At 37.4% G+C, this 15,000-nt stretch overlaps 1 protein-coding gene across 1 annotated transcript in view; it reads left to right on the top strand.

Annotated features, from left to right (window-relative positions):
- Nucleotides 1-15,000, top strand: part of LOC136852535 (tolloid-like protein 2) — an 886,642-nt gene that overhangs the window by 566,717 nt on the left and 304,925 nt on the right. The window contains exon 2 of the mRNA XM_067127262.1: nucleotides 10,365-10,954. Within this exon, the coding sequence (XP_066983363.1) occupies nucleotides 10,365-10,954 (590 nt within the window). The remainder of the gene's footprint in view (nucleotides 1-10,364; nucleotides 10,955-15,000) is intronic.

Raw genomic sequence — 15,000 nt, 5'->3', positions numbered from 1 at the left:
GTCTTTGTTTTTCCTTTGCTTTTACTTTAACCTTTGTATTCTTTCTTTTTAGTTAGATGACAGTTTCAGTATCATCAGTATATTGCACTGTAGTTTGTTGGTATGTTCAGTATGAGAGTGTTCATGGTCTGAGGTGATGAACGTTTTATAAATTTATATCAGGACATCCAGTTTGAATATTCTACGTTTTTTCATCGTTTTCCGGTTGTAAGTACATTTCTTTCCACTCATTTTTGTTTTATCATTTTCTCTCTCTCTCTCTCTCTCTCTCTCTCTCTCTCTCTCTCTCTCTCTCTCTCTCAGTTCATATATTCAATTCCATTTTTCATTTACTAGTTTCCAAATTACGCTTGCTTTGACAAGGATTCATTTCCGGTACGACTTTTTTTCGAGTGAAACCCTCTTTTGATTATCACTTTTATTACTTCACCTTTTCAATTTACTTGATAATCTATATTTAATTCGATGTTTCACTCTTTATGCCCCACCATGTATATGCCGGGGATTATGGTATTGGTCACGCCACTCGTCCGTCCGTCCGTCTTGCTTTGCCCGCTCTGATTTCCTTTATAAGATGACGTCCGTCCGTCCGTTATTTTTTTTCCCGTCCCGTTTTCTTATTTCCATGTAAGATAACGTCCGTCCCGTTTTTCCCGCTCCTATTTTCATGTTAGATAACGTCCGTCCCGTTTTTCCCGCTCCTATTTCCATATAAGATAACGTCCGTCCCGATTTTCCCGATCTTATTTCCATATAAGATAACGTCCGTCCCGATTTTCCCGATCTTATTTCCATATAAGATAACGTCCGTCCCGATTTTCCCGCTCTTATTTCCATATAAGATAACGTCCGTCCCGTTTTTCCTGCTCCTATTTCCATATAAGATAACGTCCGTCCCGATTTTCCCGCTCTTATTTCCATATAAGATAACGTCCGTCCCGTTTTTCCAGCTCTTATTTCCATATAAGATAACGTCCGTCCCGATTTTCCCGATCTTATTTCCATATAAGATAACGTCCGTCCCGATTTTCCCGATCTTATTTCCATATAAGATAACGTCCGTCCCGTTTTTCCCGCTCTTATTTCCATGTTGGATAACGTCCGTCCCGTTTTTCCCGCTCCTATTTTCATGTTAGATAACGCCGTCCCGTTTTTCCTAAGATCTTATTTCCACATAAGATAACGTCCGTCCCGATTTTTTCCCGTTCTTATTTCCATATAAGATAACGTCCGTCCCGTTTTTCCCGCTCTTATTTCCATGTTAGATAACGTCCGTCCCGTTTTTCCCGCTCCTATTTTCATGTTAGATAACGCCCGTCCCGTTTTTCCCGCTCTTATTTCCATATAAGATAACGCCCGTCCCGTTCTTTTTCCATATAAGCGTCGTTTTTCCCGTTATTTCCATATAAGATAACGTCCGTCCTGTTTTTCCCGTTCTTATTTCCATATAAGATAACGTCCGTCCCGTCCCTTTTCCGTTCTTATTTTTTCCCGATCTTATTTCCATATAAGATAACGTCCGTCCGCTTTTTTCCCTGATCTTATTTCCATATAAGATAACGTCCGTCCCGATTTTCCCGTTCCCATATAAGATAACGTCCGTCCTTATTTCCTTATATAAGATAACGTCCGTTTTCCCGATCTTATTTTTTAACGTCCCCCGTTTTCCCGTTCTTATTTCCATATAAGATAACGTCCGTCCTGTTTTTCCTGTTCTTATTTCCATATAAGATAACGTCCGTCCGTTTTTCCCGTTCTTATTTTCATATAAGATTTCCCGTTTTCCGTTCTTATTTCCATATAAGATAACGTCCGTCCCGATTTTCCCGCTCTTATTTCCATATAAGAAAACGTCCGTCCCGTTTTTCCCGCTCTTATTTTCATGTTAGATAACGTCCGTCCCGTTTTTCCCGTTCTTATTTTCATGTAAGGTAACGTCCGTCCCGTTTTTCCCGTTCTTATTTCCTTATAAGATAACGTCCTTCCCGTTTTTTCCGTTCTTATTTTCATGTAAGATAACGTCCGTCCCGTTTTTCCCGTTCTTATTTCCTTATAAGATAACGTCTGTCCTGTTTTTCCCGTTCTTATTTCCATATAAGATAACGTCCGTCCCGATTTTCCCGCTCTTATTTCCATATAAGATAACGTCCGTCCCGTTTTTCCCGTTCTTATTTCCATATAAGATAACGTCCGTCCCGATTTTCCCGTTCTTATTTCCATATAAGATAACGTCCGTCCTGTTTTCGTTCTTATTTCCATATTAGATAACGTCCGTCCCGTTTTTTCCGTTCTTATTTCCATGTATAAGGTAACGATCCGTCCTTATTTCCGTTCTTATTTCCATATAAGATAACGTCCGTCCCGATTTTTCCGTTCTTATTTCCATATAAGATAACGTCCGTCCCTGTTTTTCCCGTTCTTATTTCCATATAAGAAAACGTCCTGTTTTCCCGATAACGTCCGTCCGTTTTTTCTTATTTTTTAACGTCCGTCCCGTCATTTTTATTTTTATTTTACATAAGATAACGTCCGTCCCGTTTTTCCGTTCTTATTTCCATATAAGATAACGTCCGTCCTGTTTTTTCCTGTTCTTATTTCCATATAAGATAACGTCCGTCCCATTTTTCCCATTCTTATTTCCTTATAAGATAACGTCCGTTTTTCCCGTTCTTATTTTTTTCCTGTTTTTTCTTATTTTCATGTAAGATAACGTCCGTCCCGTTTTTCCCGTTCTTATTTCCTTATAAGATAACGTCCGTCCTGTTTTTCCCGTTCTTATTTCCATATAAGATAACGTCCGTCCCGTTTTCCCGCTCTTATTTCCATATAAGAAAACGTCCGTCCCGTTTTTCCCGTTCTTATTTCCATATAAGATAACGTCCGTCCCGTTTTTCCTGTTCTTATTTCCATATAAGATAACGTCCGTCCTGATTTTTCCGTTCTTATTTCCATATAAGATAATGTCTGTCCTGTTTTTCCCGTTCTTATTTCCATATAAGATAACGTCCGTCCTGATTTTCCCGTTCTTATTTCCATATAAGATAACGTCCGTCCATTTCCCGTTCTTATTTTTTCCTGTTCTTATTTCGTTCTTATTTATAAGATAACGTCCGTCCTGCATTTTCCCGTTCTTATTTCCATATAAGATAACGTCCGTCCTTATTTTTTTTCCCCGTTTTCCCGTTCTTATATCCATATAAGGTAACGTCCGTCCCGTTTTCCCGTTCTTATTTTCTGTAAGATAACCCGGTCTTATTTCCATATAAGATAACGTCCGTCCTGTTTTTGTTCTTATTTTAAAGATTTCCGTCCCGTTCTTATTTCCATATAAGATAATGTCTGTTTTTCCTATTTTTAAGATAACGTCCGTTTTTCCTGTTCTTATTTCCATATAAGATAACGTCGTCCCATTTTCCCAGTTAAGATTCCGTCCCATTTTTCCCGTTCTTATTTCCATATAAGATAACGTCCGTTTTCCTGCTCTTTTTCCATATAAGATAACGTCCGTCCCGTTTTTCCCGTTCTTATTTCCATATAAGATGTCTGTCCCGTTTTTCCCGTTCTTATTTCCATATAAGATAACGTCCGTCCCGTTTTTCCCGTTCTTATTTCCATATAAGATAACGTCCGTCCTGTTTTTCCCGCTCTTATTTCCGTGTAAGATAATGTCTGTCCCGTTTTTCCCGTTCGTATTTCCATGTAAGATAACGTCCGTCCTGCATTTCCCGTTCTTATTTCCATGTAAGATAACGTCCGTCCTGCATTTCCCGTTCTTATTTCCATGTAAGATAACGTCCGTCCTGCATTTCCCGTTCTTATTTCCATGTAAGATAACGTCCGTCCCATTTTTCCCGTTCTTATTTTCATGTAAGGTAACGTCCGTCCCGTTTTTCCCGTTCTTATTTCCTTATAAGATAACGTCCGTCCCTTTTTTCCCGTTCTTATTTTCATGTAAGATAACGTCCGTCCCGTTTTTCCCGTTCTTATTTCGTTATAAGATAATGTCTGTCCTGTTTTTCCCGTTCTTATTTCCATATAAGATAACATCCGTCCCGTCTTTCCCGGTCTTATTTCCACATAAGATAACCGGTCTGTTCTTATTTCCACATAAGATAACGTCAAATCCCCATTTTTCCTGCTCTTTTTCCTTATAAAGGTAAAGTCCGTCCGTCTTCCCCGTTATTTCTATTATTTCCATAAAGATAACGTTCGTCCTGTTTTTCCTGTTCTTATTTCCATATAAGTTAAGATAACGTCCGTCCGTCCCGTTTTTTTTTATTTCCATATAAGATTCTTATTTCCGTTCTTATTTATAAGATAACGTCCGTCCCATTTTTCCTGCTCTTATTTCCTTATAAGGTAAAGTCCGTCCGTCTGTCCCCGTTTTTCCTGCTATTATTTCCATAAAAGATAATGTACGTCCTTCCGTCCCGGTTTTCCAGCTCTTATTTCCATATAAGTTAACGTCCGTCCTGTTTTTCCCGTTCTTTTTTCCATATAAGATAACGTCCGTCCGTTTTTTCCTGTTCTTATTTCCATATAAGATAACGTCCGTCCCGTTTTTCCCGTTCTTATTTCCATATAAGATAACGTCCGTCCCGTTTTTCCCGTTCTTATTTCCATACAAGATAACTCCCTTCCTGCTTTTTCCGTTCTTATTTCCGTATAAGACAACGTCCGTCCCGTTTTTCCCGCTCTTATTTCCATATAAGGTAACGTCCGTCCCGTTTTTCCAGCTCTTATTTCCACATAAAATAACGTCCGTCCCGTTTTTCCCGTTCTTATTTCCACAAGATAAAGTCCGTCCCGTTTCTCCAGCTCTTATTTCCATATAAGTTAACGTCCGTCCCTCTTTTCCCTCTCTTATTTCCTTATAAAATATTAGATATTTCATTAACCTTCGTACATAGATACACATACACCAAGCTCTCTTATAAAGAAACTAGGAGTCTTTAACCTATTCCTTATAGTTCCTTTTCCATTAATTTGGTGTTTTTCTGATTGTCATTTTACATTCTTTTTATTCATTTTATATTCCTGTTATTTCATTATTTGTTGATTTTTAAGTTATTTTGGCGCAGTCATTAAGGTGTGCCATTTATATAATTTTTGAGATTTTTTTAGCTTCTAAAGGCTAGAAGGCAATAGTATTCCATATATGTGAACAGAGTTGCCTAAGGTTCTTTAAGATTGTTGTAACCCCAATATTAGAAGTGTTTTATAAAGAAAGAACGAGGAGGCACAGGAAAACGATGAAAATTAATTTTGATGAGCTTTTTTGCTTCATTGATTTTTTTTTCTGCCTTGTTTGGTCGGAGGGCCACAGTTTCATCATTTTGACATGAATACATGACTGTCAACGTAGGTGATACATTACCATTGAAGTGGATATTTCTGAGAAAGTCCAATGTACAGTAATGGACTAGTTTTGCAAACACCATGCTTGAGTTGAAAATGAATTTGTTTGAATAAGATGTCTGTTTTGCTTGTAGCTATTGTAGAGATTGTTTCTCGCCCAACAGCTTTCTTTGTTTTTCCTCCAAATTTTTTTTTCTTGGCCAAAGAGCTTTTTTCTTTATCGTCCTGAAGACTTTATTTCTCGTCCTGAAGCTTTATTTTGAGAAGGATAAAATTCCTATTTGGTTTTGGAAGTGTCTATAGTCTCACAGATTTGACAGTTATTCACAAAAAAATTGCTTTACGGTAAGATAGTGTGACGTCACAATAATTTAATCTAATTTTGAAGTTTATTGATTATATAAGTAAGTTAACGTTTTCAAAGAAAACCTCGCTCTTTATAACGCCATGTTCGGTGACTGACTTGACCTTAGCACATTTAATACTACAAAGTTGTGTTTTTAGAAATCAATATATAAATAAATTAGCGTAAGACATGTCTTCATAATGGTAGTTTTAATTTTTAATAGATGTATACTTTAGAAAGGACTTTTATTAAAAGTGTATAAATGCAAGCATCATCATCATAATGTTTTCATCGTGTTACGAAGCGTGTTTGAGAACACTTAACATATTAGTCTATTTTGCAAGTCAACATCCTGCGTTCTCCTGCACCATGGAAAATTCGAGATAGCCTGATTAGTCTTTGATGGCACCTGCATGTATAATAATACTTTGTTTTTTTTATATAAAACTTTACATTGCACTGAAACCGTTATTTCCATGTGTCAAAAGCTTTCGTTTCATATATTTCAGACGTATAGTTTCTGGTGTCACCAACCATGGCGCGAAAGTGTAACATATTTCATTTTACTACTGTCCTCTCGTCAGCAGAGAGATATTTACTCTGTACTACCTTCCCCCTGTCAAAATGTTTTGTTATCTAAATATGTCATTTTTATCCTATTCTTTTCCTCTTTAACAGACCTGTACAATTATTTTAAAGCTCACGCCCTTAAGTTTTGCCTCAGTCTCAACTGGTTATGCAATAAGAACAGCAATGAAAGGTTTAAGCATCTATGTCTCTCCTGTACAAAACTGCCAAGGGCACTTGTGAGCTGCTCGTAAGACCAAGACCCCGTGCTTGCACAGAGCAAAGCCAGCTTAATCTAACAACAGCATTATGGACATGATTATAAGATTGCTAGTATCCTTATGGACAGCACGCATGAGAGGTGGTTTGACATCCACCATGATCCATGAACCTGTGGCTCTTAAACAAACACTCGACGTTTATCAGCTTAGGCAAAGACCCTCTTACAATTTCCAATTCCGGAGACCAGCCAGCAACGGCATTGTTGGGTATGATTGTGTTGATGACATTAGTAACATTCCAATATTTTTTCCTAAGGACTTTAAAGTCATGATTAAGCTAGTTATATCATCTTTAGAAAAGGAAATTATGCTAAGTCACCATTTTTTCTATAAATATTACGTTACTTGCTAATATGCTAATTTATGAATAATAAAAAGCCAGTTTAGGAAAAGCCCAGTCTGCCTCATAGTAAACATTGTATTCCTTTGGTGACACATTCCTTCAGAGGTAACATTGTATAATATCACCATTCACTTTACAGGAACAGAATTAATTTGGATTTCTCTAGATTGTTAAGGTGAAGCCTCATTAAACTTGGAAATACCCCATTTTCTTTCGTAGCCATGACATTTTTAGGCAAGTTCTTTTCTTTTTTTTCGAATGTACTCCACTGGATAGTATGCATATCGTCGCATTGTTTTTGAAAACTTTTTTTGATTTGTATTTCTAATTCTTTTAATGTGTACCCATTTCCAATTTTAGTTTTAGCGGTTAACTTGCATCATGTTTTAGCAGTGATCTTGCATCATGTATAATATAAAAAATTAAAAACCAGCTTGTTTTGAACATGGAAACTTCATTGTGAGTCGCATAATTCACTTACATTGAATGAAATAAAAATCCTTGGATTTCAGGTTTCTCTGGAAATTTCGTGATATTTAGACGTTTCCAAATTCGTTAATCATCCAGCGTAATTCGTTGAAGATTTAATTGATATGAAATTGCCGATGTTTCCCCATCTTTTATATGCACAAGACGAAAGAAAAAAAAAAAAAACTTCCCGGAAAAGCCAGCAGTTTCCGAGTATTTAAACTCACCGATCCATGTCTCAGTAATTAGTAAGATGTCTAATGAATATCCGCCAATTAAGCCCCAGGCGACAAAAGTTCCATTTGCAGTAATGGTGCACATTTCCCAAGCTTTATTGGATGCCATGTTTTGCTTTTCGCCAGTTCTCTTCGTTTGAATCACATCACATTATAAAAGTTTGGCCTGAATTGAAAACAGCTTTATTTGCTCATATATCCCTCCTTTGGAAAATGACGTAGTCGGACAGCGAGGCTAATTTGGTTCAGGCCGACCAAAACTTTTCCATTATTGTCTGAATCATTTCCACTTTTTATCTGGTTTTTCATTTCACTTTAATCAGATCCTGAGCGATGGCGACATTCACAATGTGACCTTTGTTTCCATGATAACAATTACCGACGAAGTTGGCGCTTTTTCTGTTTTTGGTTTCGTTAGTTTGTTGTTTACCAGGTTGCGCAAAACGTAATGTCGCCATTTTTATGCAAAGCTTATACGAGGTGGGCCTCATGATGGGGAACAAGTCTTACGATTTTGGGAGAAACCCGGATTTTGATAAATGACTTCTGAGTGCGTGTTTTCGGAGGGGAAGGGGATTGTTGAATTACTTACCCTTGGCGGAGTGTATAAAAAATTCAGAATAATTTTATTTCCTTAAAGGCATATGTAACATTCTTTACTCTCTCCAATGACCTATTCAGTATTTAGTTTGCTCTTGGATAGGGGACACTATAGTTGGAATTTTATATTATATATATATATATATATATATATATATGTATACATACTTGTAAAATGTATATATATGCATATATGTGTGTGTATGTATATATATACATATACATATACATATATATATATATATATATATATATATATATATATATATATATATATATATATATATATATATATATATATATATATATATATGCATACATAAGGTTTATCAGTAGGGCATTGAACCCACCTTCACTGACAATATGCCTTTCACGCTTATCTTGGGTTCTTTCTCGTTCTTCTTGGAAAAAAACTTCAACCTTATAAATCCTCTTCCCCTCAACACTTCTGCTGAATTAAACATTCTTTTTACCATCCTATACTCATCCCTTATATCCACATGATCGAACCTTTTCAAAATACTGTTATCCATCGTTTCACCTATACTAACCTTTTCACCACCTCTTCTGTATATAGCTACATTTCTTATCTTATCAGTCTTCTGATGTCACAGTAAATGGCAAACAGTTCGTCTCGACAGCTTCAACCTTCTTCTCTCATTCTCAGTCAGCATCCCCACTCCACATTCTTCGAGTCCCACGTTGTTTTCCATGGACAGATAAAGTCTCTGCCCAATGTTTTGCACCAACCTTGCTACCTTCCTTGCTTCACCTGTTCCGCGATTCACATCTTCTCTCATGTTACCACTGTCTGGTATGTTTAATTCTAAATGTTTATGCTAATCACCTGCCACCATTCTGCCACCGTCAATATTGACATTCGTTACTCCACCTTCCTCGCTTCGATTTACCTTGGAACCTTATTCTTGCTTACATCAGACTCTTTTACGAGATTCTGTAGTTTCCCTCTGCAATCCCCAATCAGCACCATCTGATGATTTCAACTGTTCCACACTCTGTTCACAACTAGATTTCTTATCCCACAGCCTTCCACCTACATCTGTTGTTCTTTCTCTGACTTCTCACTCCATCAGTAATAACATTGAACAGCCATGTGGATGTAACACACCTTTATCTCAAACCCAGTTTTACACTAAACCAGCCACTTGTACCATCTGCCTATTCTAATATACTTTACTTCCATCGATTCGGACGCGAGCTTTTCTAGGTCCATGCATGCTAAATTCAACCTTTTTCCTTTACTTTTAAACTTATATAACTCCATTCTAATAAAAAGCTTCTTTACACACCTTTTCCTGATCTAAACTTTGACTGTTTTTCCTTAGCAATCTGTCTGTTATGTGTTTTACTTTCTTAATAAAAATCATATTAAATACCATCCCAGATATGCCAAGAAATGTTAAGCCCCCTTAATTACGATACTTGACTCTGTCACCTTGAACTGTATAGTGTGGGACAATTCTTTTTGTCATCCATTCTTTCGGAACCTTTCCCTCGTGTAGACGTACCTTACAGACCCTTGTTATTCACTTCATCAAACTCGTCACGGTCATACTGCAAAATATCACTTGTAATCCCATCAACGTTCTTCTAATTCAGATCATTGGTGTTAGTTACATCTACAGCCCATTGTAACCCCTTCCTTTTCAAGTTAAGTTGGTTCCAATTTTCCCCTTCAATCAAATAACGATAAGATGTACTTCCGGTCAGTCCTCATCCCACCATTCCATCCATCAACTAGCTCTTTCATCTATTTCATGCTAACATTTAATCATCTAGAGTTTATGTAAGGTCAGCCGTCGTTGTAACAGTGTTTTCTCAAGTAGTATGTTATACCTGTATACCTCAGATGTACACTTCTGTATTATATGTGTAATTTTTCCTCTCTATTGATTTGGGCAGTGAATTAAGTATCTGGTTGTTAGACGACTGTTGTGAGTTTCAGCTAGGATGTTAGGAAAGGAAGAGAGAAAAGTGAAAACTAGATATAATTGTATATTGCTCTGTCAAAATGTGCACAGGTGAAACAGGAGGGTTTGAACGTGGTAATGCTCACCCCACTGGGGTAAACCATTCATAGGATAGTGATTAGATAAAATAGTTTAGCTCGGCACTAATGGGTTTGTTTTCTGTTTTTATTTCAGTGGGTTTCATCAGCGACATTGCCCTCCCAAACGAGGAATATGAGACAGAGCTGACTCTCCAGGAGTTAACGGAAGAGGTGCCCAGTTCCTATGGGGATGCCTCCTTGGCCCTCGATGGGCCCAACACTTCCTACCTAAACCCTCCCACCGTCAGTTATGATACCTTCAACTTCACCCGTGCTCCTCTTCCGATGCCCTATACTACCTCCTCCCCCTCCTACACTGCCTCCACCACTAGTCGAGCCCAACACCGTCTTCGTGATCCTAGAAGACACCGACGGAAAGATAACAAGGAGAAGAAGAGAAAAAAACAACTCAGTAAGAAGCACAAGAGAGGCAGGGGTTCGAAGAAGGACTCCAGGAAGAAGAAGAAGACTTCGAGGAGGGAGGACGAGGTGTCTCTTGCGGAAGGCACCAGCCACCACCACCACCACCACCACCGCAAGCACCACCATCGCAGGCATAGCGACTTCAGGAAAGGCGTCAGTGCCGCCACGAAGAGAGCTATGAAGCGATCCAGAGCCAGAGGCACCTTTGAGCACAGGAGGCACATGAGGGCGAGGGCCAGGAGGGCTGCCACCGCAAGGAAGGTAGGTCTAGGGGAAGGTGGTTCAGTCTTATCAGGTGTCTTTTTTATGATTAAACCCTTTGTAGCAAGAATTTTGGAAAGGTTTTGGCGTAGGGAATTTGTATTAGCTTGGTTTAAATACCTCTCTGTCTTTCCACAAGTATCACCTGTAACATCTGGGTAGGCCGTCATTGCACGCCACAGGTTGCACTGTAGGCAACTAAAGGTTCTTTGCAGCGTCCCTTCGGCCCCTAGCTCTAATCCCTTTCATTCCTTTTACTGTACTTCCATTCATATTATCTGTGTTCCATCTTCTTATCCAACCCCTCTTAACAAATATTTCATAGTGCAACTGCGAGGTTTTCCTCCTGTTACACATTTCAAACCTACCTACTCTCAATTTCCTATCCAGCGCTGAATGACCTCATAGGCCCCAGTGCTTGGGCTTTGGCCTAAACTCTATATTCTATTCTCAAGGTAAGTATTGTATCAGTTTTGTTGTAATTTGGGAAAGCCACATTTGCATTAATACTTGAAGAGAGTAAAAAAACTGTTTGTGGCAACCTTTACTGGAAAGTGATCTAGGTCTCATGTTTGAAAGGATTTTGCTTACGCATTCTACTTATTTTGAGTGGTTCCAGATATGTATCACGAAATTACTAACTGGCTCGATATGATGTGAGATTGCAATATCTGCTTTACATCTCTTATTGGATAGTATTTAGTGGATGGTTGGTTATATATATATATATATATATATATATATATATATATATATATATATATATATATATATATATATATATATATATATATATTAATAAAAGTAATGAACACACAATCACGTGTGGAACAGAAATAAATTTGAAAGACATGGGTTCGATCTCAATAGGAGTCAGAAATTTATATATGCAATAAATATATATATAAAGTATATACATATATATATATATATATATATATATATATATATATATATATATATATATATATATATATATATAGCACACAAATGATGTGATGGCGCAAATGCCTGACGCTAATGTTTTGTTCTACTTGATATTTCCCTTTGTCAGTTCCAGTTAACCAAGGTAAATCAAGGTAAATCAACCGATCAGTAATATTATATATTTATATATATATATATATATATATATATATATATATATATATATATATATATATACTACTAATCGTATGATTTACCTTGGTTATCTGGTTAATTGTGATTAACAAAGGGAGATTTCAAGTAGAAGAAACGAGTTGGCGTCAGGCATTAGCGCCACCACGTCAGTTGTGTTTTGGAAGTGAGGAAACAGGTCGGCAGAAGTTTTGCATTTCCAGACTAAAGATTAGCAGAGCGTACTTTTGAACCAAAGCAAATTTGAGCATCTTGATATTTTCTCTGAAACATTTTTATCCATTTTTACATCTTAAGGCAAATGTGGTCGGAGCTGCACCAATTATTGTAGCAGATAGAAATAGGAAGTAGAAAGCAATCCGACATTTACGAGTGTCATCGGCTTGTGATAAAGTTATGTCTTCCCTGCGGGAGACATTCATACTATAAAATTATGGGCATAGTTGCCTATGAATAATATTTTCAAATCGTTTTTAATTTTGCTTTGATAAATTTAGTAATTAAATCCTTGTTAGTATATAACATCTTGCGCAGTACATGATATTTTGTCCAATCCTTTTCGAATTGCTAATTGTCAAAGAGATTGAATGTGTTCACTCGTCTGTGTAGCGATGATGTATTCAGTGTAAAGATGCGTTGAAACTATTCCTGTGATGTTCACTTTTACGACTTCCAGAGAAATCCTTTAAGGTGCAATCGTTCGTGTTCTCATTGGAAGAAGAGAATGTCAGAACAATGTGCAAGTGTTCTTCTACGATCCTTTTCTTGATAACGATTATCAAATCAGTATTGCCGTATTTTCCTTCTGGCCGTTCATTACAAATAGACGGGAACGTCTTTGAGAAAAACTCTTTGTTCGGCTTGAAATAAAATGGCTATAGGATAGGTTACACATAAGTATGTATTTCGTATGATGAGCATATGTACTGCCACGTAGAAACCTTGATTGTATATTTTAAAAGAAAGAGAAAGAGAGGTAATACAGCAGCTTTACCCCGAAGGAATCAATATGCTCGTCTCTGGGAAGACGGGATATTGCAAGAGTCAGGGAAAACAAAAGCAGTGAGAAAATAACTCATCGTGGCAGTAAAGGGGAAGAGTCAACCACAGAACGGGACAATATCAAGATTTCTAATTTCCAGAGTAGGAGTGGGAAGGGATGACCTAATGGACGTAGCTGAAGTAGAAAATACTTACTAAAAAGAGACGGTGATGCCATCTTGCGGCGCCCTCAGAAACGAAGTCTAAGCAGAAGAAGGGATGAGTCAGCGATTAGACGAATTTCCTTTTATTCCGTCGTGTAGGGAAACAAAGATGAAGCTCCTTGGTCGTGAGTAAGCATTTCTCACAGGGGCTGATAAAATCATTATCGGGCTTTAGTTATTGGATTAAGGAAATGAACATGTTCACTAGGTGTTCGTAATATAATCTAGGGCTGAAAGCAGTGGGAAGGGGTAAAATGTTCCGAGGTATGAAAGTTGTAATGATGAAAGGAATCTGATATATTGTGGCATATGATGTAACCCCTATGGTATAAGATTTACATAATAACATTACTGTTATCTTTGAAAGTATACAAATCTCCCAATAATAATAATAAGAATTATATGTCGGACAGAGCTCTCCAGTCGAATTCTTTCCTTGCATCTTAAAGAAAGCCTCGCATTTAAAAGACAAGAGGAGAGGAGAGGAGAGGAGAGGAGAGGAAGAAAGGCAGCTGCGAGAATCAAGAAGTTTGTTGCTCATTTCTCACCGGAAATCTTTTCCCTTGTATTGGGGTAGTCAGCATATTATGCCGGCGAGCAGCCTTTCTTTATTGGATGATCCTTTCTCCACTCGAATATTTTTTTGATGGCCGTAACTTTGCTTCTGGTTCGGATATCTCGTGATTTAGACTCATCGTTTTCCAGATAAGGTGCCTCGGATATAATTTAGTCTACGAGTAAGGAACCTTGAAAGTTTGGGAGGAACTTTTTCAACCCGTGTTGATGAATTCGCACTGAACTCATCCAGTGAGAAGGTGGGATGCAAATGATGCCAGGTGAACGAGAAGTTTTATTTGCTTCCAGGCATAAGAAGTGCCAGAGTTTTCCGATTTTGGTCCGGAAAATTTACTGGCTTAAGCATTTTGGCTATATTTTCTTTGACTTTATTTGTGGACTTGACAGGGTATGGGGGTGTAATTTTTGGTCTTTTAAAACTTTAGGCTTTTATAAAAAATTATGTTTTCCAGCAAGATATAGCCTTTTGTAGTCTTTTAGATATAAGTTACTGTGTATATGCAACATACACACAAGTTGTAAATTTTGGATTGAAACGTAACCACTGTACCATGGGCCTCCACAACATTTGACTGAGTTCCCGTTTTTCAGGGGACTCAAAAGCTTGCATGTCTTGAGGGGTCTATGCGTCAATTTGTAATTGTTAATAATTTTATATTCAGTATTTAATTCTGCCTCTTGTTATCGTTACATTTTTATGAATACAGAGCTATTCCTTTTGTATTCTTTCCGCCTCCTCTTTTTACCTAAATCACCATTTTGTTCCATAAAGCTTGCATGAAATGTTTCTGGACTTTCCTCTCGAGACTTAACTATCAGTGGTTTTCATGCAACCTTATTCCAGCCTTCACGTGGTTAATGAAATATTCTTCATGTGAATGGTTGCATCAAAAGAGATTCAGTGTCAACCCGAGATAGTGTGGATTGGCTTGAGGAGGACGAGAGAGAGAGAGAGAGAGAGAGAGAGAGAGAGAGAGAGAGAGAGAGAGAGAGAGATTGATTGATTGATTGATTGATTATGTCTATGAAAATTGATGTCACATCATATAGGTTATTGAAGCCGTAATAAATTTACATAGAAAACTAAAAATAAATAAAAAAGGTTGAAAAGAATTTCATATAAAAATATCTAAATATATATATATG

This window comes from Macrobrachium rosenbergii, chromosome 25 (genome assembly GCF_040412425.1).
Source record: "Macrobrachium rosenbergii isolate ZJJX-2024 chromosome 25, ASM4041242v1, whole genome shotgun sequence".
Taxonomy (NCBI): Eukaryota; Metazoa; Arthropoda; class Malacostraca; order Decapoda; family Palaemonidae; genus Macrobrachium; species Macrobrachium rosenbergii.
Note: the sequence above shows the minus strand (reverse complement) of the source record. Positions and strands in the feature narration are given on the sequence as shown.